The sequence below is a fragment of the Staurois parvus genome, unplaced genomic scaffold (assembly GCF_062004578.1).
Source record: "Staurois parvus isolate SC_StPar_1 unplaced genomic scaffold, SC_StPar_1.0 ptg003888l, whole genome shotgun sequence".
NCBI lineage: Eukaryota > Metazoa > Chordata > Amphibia > Anura > Ranidae > Staurois > Staurois parvus.
Genome location: NW_028321683.1, coordinates 12,501 through 21,253, shown reverse-complemented (window position 1 = coordinate 21,253; position 8,753 = coordinate 12,501). Strand labels below are relative to the sequence as shown.

Here is an 8,753-nt window from a genome sequence, read left to right as displayed (position 1 = left end):
AAATAAATTCTTTCCAGATCAGCCAATGTGATTGTCTGGATTTGTTTTCTCATTTTGTCTCTCATAGTTGAGGTCTCCCTATGATGCCAATTACAGGCCTCTCTCATCTTTGTAAGTGGGAGAACTTGCACAATTGGGGCAAAAAAGTATTTAGTCAGCCACCACTGTATGTAAAACAATGAATTTAAAAAAATGTAAAAATAAAGTAATACATTTTATTTACTTTTTTTTTATTATTATTATTCATTTTATTGCTTTCTCAAGGAATGTAAACATCCCTTGCACTAGCAATACAGCATGACAGGTCCTATTTATGGGGAGGTCTGGGGTACCAAAATTTCTCCTCTACTACTTTTTTTTTTTTTTTTTTTTGAAGGCAGATAAAAAAATTTTTTTTTTTTTGTTGGGGACCCCTCCCACCCTTTTTAAGGCTCCATGCATGCTAGTGTTTTTTTTTTTTTTTTAAGCTTCTAGAAGCTGTTAGCATTTATTTTTTTCCTGCTCTTAGAAGCTAAATAGTGTTATGCTGTGTCCATGAACACTACTTTAGGCTATGTGCGTTTCTGAGCTTCAGCTTCTAAGAGCAGAAAAAAAAAATGTTTTTTGAGCAGAAAAGAAAAAAATTAGAACGCTGCTAAAGCTTTTTCTTATTTCCCCTACAGGTACTGTATAAAAATGCTAATGCTTCTAAAAAAAATGCTATTACCTGTGTTTTTAGCCAGCAATTTCTGAACTTTAAAATAAAATAAAAAAAAAAACATGTTAGTGTGCATGGAGTCTGAAAAGTGATCCAGTGCCAAATCTGTTTTTGAACCACTTAAAAAAAATAAACACACGCTAGTGTGCATGGAGCCTGAAAGTGATCCAGTGCCAAATCTGCTGTTTTTGGACCACTTAAAAAATTAAAGAAAAGAAAAAAACACGCTAGTGTGCATGGAGCCTGAAAGTGATCCAGTGCCAAATCTGCTGTTTTTGGACCACTTAAAAAATTAAATAATAAAAAAAAAACAAAAAAAAAAAACACGCTAGTGTGCATGGAGCCTGAAAGTGATCCAGTACCAAATCTGCTGTTTTTGGACCACTTAAAAAATTAAAAAACAAAAAAAAAAAAAAAAACACGCTAGTGTGCATGGAGCCTGAAAGTGATCCAGTGCCAAATCTGCTGTTTTTGGACCACTTAAAAAATTAAATAATAAAAAAAAAACACGCTAGTGTGCATGGAGCCTGAAAGTGATCCTGTGCCGAATCTGCTGTTATTGAACCACTTAAGACACACGCTAGTGTGCATGAAGCCTGAAAGTGATCTAGTGCCAAATCTGCTGCTTTTGGACCACTTAAAAAAAATTTAATAAAAAAACAAAACTGGCGGCCAAGGGAAAAAATAATAATACGGGGGTTATGCCATCTAGCTGCAGCCATAACCCCAGTATTGAAACCTGACATATTCCCAGTTAGGTGCTTGGCAATTGCCCTTCCTGCCCCTTTTAAGTGGTTCTAAATATCAGGAGGTGGTCATTCGGATCATGTGACTGCTGTGATTGGCAGTCGGATCAGGAGCTTTCCTGTACCCATTGGTTACTGTGCTGGGAGTGCTCTCTCAGCACATTACAGTGTTTTATATATTTGCGGCCGCTTGGCATTTAAACTCCACATATAGGCGCCAGGTCGGCAGGAAGTGGTTAATGAAAGCGGCAGACTTACGCATTTTCCCCGCACTTCCTGTCTGACCGTTCCACCAGCCAGAAAATGAGGGAAGATCTGTAATGGGGATATAGACAGAAATAAAACTCTGGTGGGTTCTAGCCTTCCCCTATTCTACGAAAGCAGGGGTGTCAAACTGGCGGCCCTCCAGCTGTTGTGAAAGTCCCATCATGCCTCTGCCTTTGGGAGTCATGCTTGTAACTGTCAATCCTGCAAAGCCTCATGGGACTTGTAGTTTGGCCAGATTAACACTCGTGTACTAAAGAATAAATTTTTGTGTCCGTGTTGCTGGTGGAAAGTTCCCTTCACTTCCTGTCTGGTAAAAATGTCAGCAGGACAGGAAGTGAAGATAAAATTTCTCCGGATCGCAGTAAAAACCTACAAAATCGGTTCATCCCTCGAAGCGTCAGTCTGTAGTAAAAAGTATTCAGATGTCGGGATGAAGAACAAAACCTTTATTAACAAAATGAAATGCAAAAAAGCAACTGAGCACAAGATATATTATTACAGACTGACATTCGTGACGCTTAATCGAAGGTAATAGGAAATCCTCGCTCTTGTTCCTTCCTTCGATTCTCACATTCCTTGGTCACCTGTTCCACTTTCCTCTGAAGAAGAGCTGGAGAACAGAAGATGGAAGCAGATCAATGAATGCAGCAGGCCAGGTGCCCTCAAGGATAGCCGTCGGGGTTTGTTCCCCTGAATGGCGCTCCTCATTGGTGGCGGTCATGCGGGAGGTGGGACCGCCTTCTACAGCGCACTCCCAGCGATGAATTATGTGTGGGTGTTAACCACTTCCTGCCCAGGACAATTTTCAGCACTGTTGCATGATCGTCCAACTGTCATTCAAATTACATTTTTATCATTTTTTGAGACAGAGCTTTCCTTTGATGGTATTTAATCACCACTGGAGTTTATTTTTTGTTTTGGGAAACCCCCACACTTCGGTTATAAACTTTTGTACAAAAAAAAAAAAAAAAAAAGTAATTTTTCTTCTTCACTGATGTGTGCTGATTAATGCAAATGTCCCTGTCACAGGAAAGCTGGTTATCGGCAGTTAGTGATGTGCTGAGAACCGGCATTTATTTACCATGTGATCAGCTGTGTCCAATCACAGTTGATCACTTGTAAAGTGTCAACGTCATTGTCTCTACCCTGATCAGTGATGCACTTTGTCCGAGGGATACACTATATTGCTAAAAGTATTGGGCCAGCCCTCCCAATCATTAGATTCAGGTGTTCCAATCCCCTCCCAATCATGGGATTCAGGTGTTCCAATCCCCTCCCAATCATGGGATTCAGGTGTTCCAATCCCCTCCCAATCATGGGATTCAGGTGTTCCAATCATGGGATTCATGTGTTCCAATCCCCTCCCAATCACGTGATTCATGTGTTCCAATCCCCTCCCAATCACGTGATTCATGTGTTCCAATCAGTTAGATTTTGTTTCTAGTGTAAAAAATGAAAAACCCAGTGGTGATCAAATACCATCAAAAGAAAGCTCTATTTGTGTAAAAAATGATATAAATTTCATTTGTGTACAGTGTTGCATGACCGTGCAATTACCAGTTGAAATAGTGCAGAGCTGTAGAGCAAACAAACCGGCCTGGTCATGAAGGGGGGTAAATCTTCCAGAAAACTCATGTACTGTATATTTACTTTATGAAGATTTATTTGATACACAAAAGTATCAGGTTATTGATGAGTTACATTCCGGTTAAGAATAGGCGCCACGTTTATTACACGTTTATTACGCAGCATTGGTTACAAATAACAATAAATAAGAAAAAGACACTCACCAGAATTCTGATCAATCCACTGCAAGGAGTCCATGTGAGCATTGAGGATTTTACAGATCTGTTGAAGCTGAAAACAGAATATTATTTAAAGTCCATTTAAAACTGTATTTTATTAAAGAGTTACTAAACCCCGGACCCCGCGTTCCCTATATCCGCTCTCCCCGGACCCCGCGTTCCCTATATCCGCTCTCCCCGGACCCCGCGTTCACCATATCTGCTCTCCCCGGACCCCGCGTTCACCATATCCGCTCTCCCCGGACCCCGCGTTCACCATATCCGCTCTCCCCGGACCCCGCGTTCACCATATCCGCTCTCCCCGGACCCCGCGTTCCCTATATCCGCTCTCCCCGGACCCCGCGTTCACCATATCCGCTCTCCCCGGACCCCGCGTTCACCATATCCGCTCTCCCCGGACCCCGCGTTCACCATATCCGCTCTCCCCGGACCCCGCGTTCACCATATCCGCTCTCCCCGGACCCCGCGTTCACCATATCCGCTCTCCCCGGACCCCGCGTTCACTATATCCGCTCTCCCCGGACCCCGCGTTCACTATATCCGCTCTCCCCGCACTCACTATATCCGCTCTCCCCGCATTCACTATATCTGCTCTACCCGGACCCCGCATTCACTATATCCGCTCTCCCCGGACCCCGCATTCACTATATCCGCTCTCCCCGCACCCCGCATTCACTATATCCGCTCTCCCCGCACCCACTATATCCGCTCTCCCCGGACCCCGCATTCACTATATCCGCTCTCCCCGGACCCCGCATTCACTATATCCGCTCTCCCCGGACCCCGCATTCACTTTATCCGCTCTCCCCGGACCCCGCGTTCCCTATATCCGCTCTCCCCGGACCCCGCGTTCCCTATATCCGCTCTCCCCGGACCCCGCGTTCACTATATCCGCTCTCCCCGCACTCACTATATCCGCTCTCCCCGCATTCACTATATCTGCTCTACCCGGACCCCGCATTCACTATATCCGCTCTCCCCGGACCCCGCATTCACTATATCCGCTCTCCCCGGACCCCGCGTTCACTTTATCCGCTCTCCCCGGACCCCGCGTTCCCTATATCCGCTCTCCCCGCACCCCGCATTCACTATATCCGCTCTCCCCGCACCCACTATATCCGCTCTCCCCGGACCCCGCATTCACTATATCCGCTCTCCCCGGACCCCGCGTTCACTATATCCGCTCTCCCCGGACCCCGCGTTCCCTATATCCGCTCTCCCCGGACCCCGCGTTCCCTATATCCGCTCTCCCCGGACCCCGCGTTCCCTATATCCGCTCTCCCCGGACCCCGCGTTCCCTATATCCGCTCTCCCCGGACCCCGCGTTCCCTATATCCGCTCTCCCCGCACTCACTATATCCGCTCTCCCCGCACTCACTATATCCGCTCTCCCCGCACTCACTATATCCGCTCTCCCCGCACTCACTATATCCGCTCTCCCCGCACTCACTATATCCGCTCTCCCCGCACTCACTATATCTGCTCTCCCCGGACCCCGCATTCACTATATCCGCTCTCCCCGGACCCCGCATTCACTATATCCGCTCTCCCCGGACCCCGCATTCACTATATCTGCACAGTACACACAACATGGAAATGCAGTTATTTTAGTAAATATAAACTTCTAAATAGCTTTTCTCATCAGCAGTATATAGCAGTCTTATGACTTCTATCAGCGTCGCACTGGTTAAAGCTTGTAGGAGGAGTTTTCATTCTCCTGTGAGAGGATGCAGAACCCTTGATCTCTGTCTGGACAGTGTTGATTGGCCCTGAGCTGATCACATGCACTCTCCCAGGAAAAAAAAAAACCCTCTAGCAATACACACCAAACTGAAAACTGAGCATGTGCAGCTTGCCCCCAAGCCTCTGTTCTATCAGGAGATATTTGGGAGACACTGGAAAAAGGGGAGGATCAGAGAAGACAGAATCAAACATCCTTTTTACACAATGCAGAGGATTAACCCCTTAGGTTCCACAGTGAGTACAACAAGCATGCTTTACTGCAAATACAGACTGATTGTACTGCTGTGGGTTTAGTAACACTTAAATTATAAATAAAATTGTTCTTTTTATCTTAAAAACGTAAGGTTCTAAGTGGGATCATTATAAATAAAATGTTTCAAGCCCACTTTTTTTGTGCACAGCGTATGAGGTAGCCAGCTTATCCTGTACTGTGTGTCCATCATGCCTTGAACTTCTGCACCCCGGCACAGGCATGAGGCCCATTGGTGACATACAGGATCTGCTGGCTTTTCCTCCAGCCTATCCGTGGAGCTGTGGTTGGGTGCTAAGGGTGTATGCGTTCCGAGTCGGCACTCCTCACTGCACTACTAACCCTTTTGCTGCCAGAGCTGTTTTTGTGGATTTTTTGCCAACGTTTAAAAAAATCTGTGAGCCGTTTTTGCATTTTTTGCAAACGCTTAAAAAAATAATTTTAGGCCTGAAGATTACACAAAATCGCCAAACATGAGATATTTTCTGAAAGCAGATACCCTAGAGGAGGGGTCTCCAAACTGCAGCCCGTGGGCCAAATGCAGCCCTTTGCTTGCCTTCTGCCAGCCCTTGGGGTACTATTCCTCCCATTAACACCACCAAGGAGGCACCATTCCTTCCAACGACATCAACAGTGGGGAACCATCTCTCACTGGCACCAGCAATGGGGCATTTTTCCTTTCACTGATATAAACAATTGGGCCCTAATGCCCCTGTTATACCAATGATGGGGCACTATTCCTCCCACTGACACCAATGATGGGGCACTATTCCTCCCACTGACACCAATGATGGGGCACTATTCCTCCCACTGACACCAATGATGGAGCACTATTCCTCCCACTGACACCAATGATGGGGCACTATTCCTCCCACTGACACCAATGATGGGGCACTATTCCTCCCACTGACACCAATGATGGGGCTTCCGTCCATTTGATGCGGTGCAGTTGTCCTGTCCCCTTAGCAGAAAAACACCCCCAAAGCAGAATGTTTCCACCACCATGTTTCACAGTTGGGATGGTGTTCTTGGGGTCATAGGCAGCGTTCCTCCTCCTCCAAACACGGAGAGTTGAGTTGATGCCAAAGAGCTGGATTTTGGTCTCATCTGACCACAACACTTCCCTCCAGTCCTCCTCGGCATCATTCAGATGTTCAGTGGCAGAATTCAGACGGTCCTGGACATGTGCTTTCTTGAGCAGAGGGACCTTGCGGGCACTGCAGGATTTCAGTCCTTGTCGGTTTAGTGTGTTACCAATTGTTTTCTTGGTGACTGTGGTCCCAGCTGCCTGGAGATCATTGACAAGATCCTCACGTGTAGTTCTGGGATGATTCCTCACTGTTCTCATGATCATTGACACTCCACGAGGTGAGATCTTGCATGGTGCACCAGACCTAGGGAGACTGACACTTGTTTTGTGTTTCTTCCATTTGTGAATGATTGCACCAACTGTTGTCACCTTCTCACCAAGCTGCTTGGCCATAGTTTGGTAGCCCAGTCCAGCCTTGTGTAGGTCTACCATCTTGTCCCTGACATCCTTGGACAGCTCTTTGGTCTTTGCCATGGTGGAGAGTTTGGAATCTGATGGTTTGATTGCTCCTGTGGACAGCTTTCTTTTATACAGGTAACACAATGAGATTAGCAGCACTCCCTTTAAGAGACTGCTTCTAATCTCAGCTTGTTACCTGTATGAAAGACACCTGGTAGCCAGAAATCCTGCTGCATGATAGGGGATCAAATCCTTATTTCCCTCATAAACATGCAGATCAGTCATCATTTGTTAGACGCATTTCTGCTGAATTTGTTGTTGTATTCTGTCTCTCAGTGTTACAATACACCGAACATTCGATTTTTAGACCGATCGTTTCTTTGTGAGTGGGCAAACATTCAAACTCAGCAGGGGAGCAAATACGCATTTCCTTCACTGCACAAATTGTGTAAGGGACCAGAAGATCAAGAAACAACGAAAGAGGTAGCAAAATTGGTGAAGACCAGGGGCAACAGCGCTCACCCAATCAATCATTCAGGCAGAACATATCTCAGTCACTGGGATCTCCCACCAGAGGATGGTCTTCGAAATAAAGGACACGAGGGATCCGACCACGACTCCAGCTCCACTATTGGCACACCGAGACCCTTGGTGAAAAAGCCAGGAGAACAGCTGGGGTGCAAAGAGTATGAGAACGATCGTTCATTTTAACCTGTAGGTGGAATGGATAGCCCCATTGATAGGCAAGCCTGGCATCTTGTAGTGCCCAGGTGAGAGGGCGGAGAGCTTTTCTTTTTGCCAGGGTCGCTTAGACAGGTCGGGATACGACGTGACTTGAGCGCCATCAAAGTTCACGATTCCATTAGCCCTGGCTTTAAGCAGTATGGCCTCTGTTTGAAGAAATGCACCCAGCAGAGGACATCCCAAGGTTGACGGATACAAGAAGCCAGGGATCCGATGTACGCGGTCGATCTTATTTGCGACTGGTTTGCCAAGCAACATGCTAAAGATTCCAGTCACCGTGGGCAGGAGATCCTCAAGCAAGCCCCTAAGGCAATTATTATTTCTCCTCTGCCTGTCCTCAGGGTGGTGGATGTGTGACCACAGGGCTTGCAGTTGAGCATGATGATCAGCTAAAACAGAGTGGTGCTCCCCTTGGGCTGTCAAAATAGGTGAGACCACCATCTCCACTGTATCCAAGCGATCACGAAGGCCCTGCAGGTTGGAGCGGAGAGCCACCATGTCCCCTCTTTGTGGCCGTCTTCCATTCTCCTAAATATAGCCTCTAGATCCCTTTTAGTGGGCAGAAGCACCAAATATTTCTCCAATGTGCTTGACAGCTCCTCCTGGCCTCCCTCACGACTTGAATTTGGGTGTCGATCAGGAACAGTGTCAACCATGCAGTATGCAGAATGAGCCGGGGACGAAGCCTCAGAGCCTGCATGGGAGGGCGCCATCTTGGATGTGTGGAAGGAGTGCCGGCGGCTCGTGGATGTAGGGAGTCTGCTCCAGCGGCTGGTGGAGTGTAGTGCCCCTGGGTCTGCCTTTGGGCTTGCTCATTGCTGGCGATTTGGGCCGATCTAGCGAGGCTGGTCTGGGCTGGTTAGCCGAAAAGTGCAGGAGTACTCAGAGGGACTGCCCATTGCCAAGCCATGCCCCCAATGCTTCAGATTTCAGTGCAGCAGAAGCAGTGGTGTCAACTCACTACAGGAATTTAGGAGGTCACTGGATTTCTGGCATATCAACAGGAATATTT

General features: G+C 47.0%; 1 protein-coding gene across 1 annotated transcript in view; it reads right to left on the bottom strand.

The window, feature by feature from the left end:
- Window positions 1-2,135: 2,135 nt before the first annotated feature.
- LOC149427316 (nuclear pore glycoprotein p62-like) overlaps window positions 2,136-8,753 on the bottom strand; it is a 16,242-nt gene continuing 9,624 nt past the window's right edge. Inside the window, exons 5-6 of the mRNA XM_089668137.1 lie at window positions 3,501-3,567; window positions 2,136-2,320 (exon numbers count right to left, since the gene is read on the bottom strand). Of these exons, the coding sequence (XP_089524263.1) occupies window positions 2,229-2,320; window positions 3,501-3,567 (159 nt within the window). The 3' untranslated portion in view covers window positions 2,136-2,228. The remainder of the gene's footprint in view (window positions 2,321-3,500; window positions 3,568-8,753) is intronic.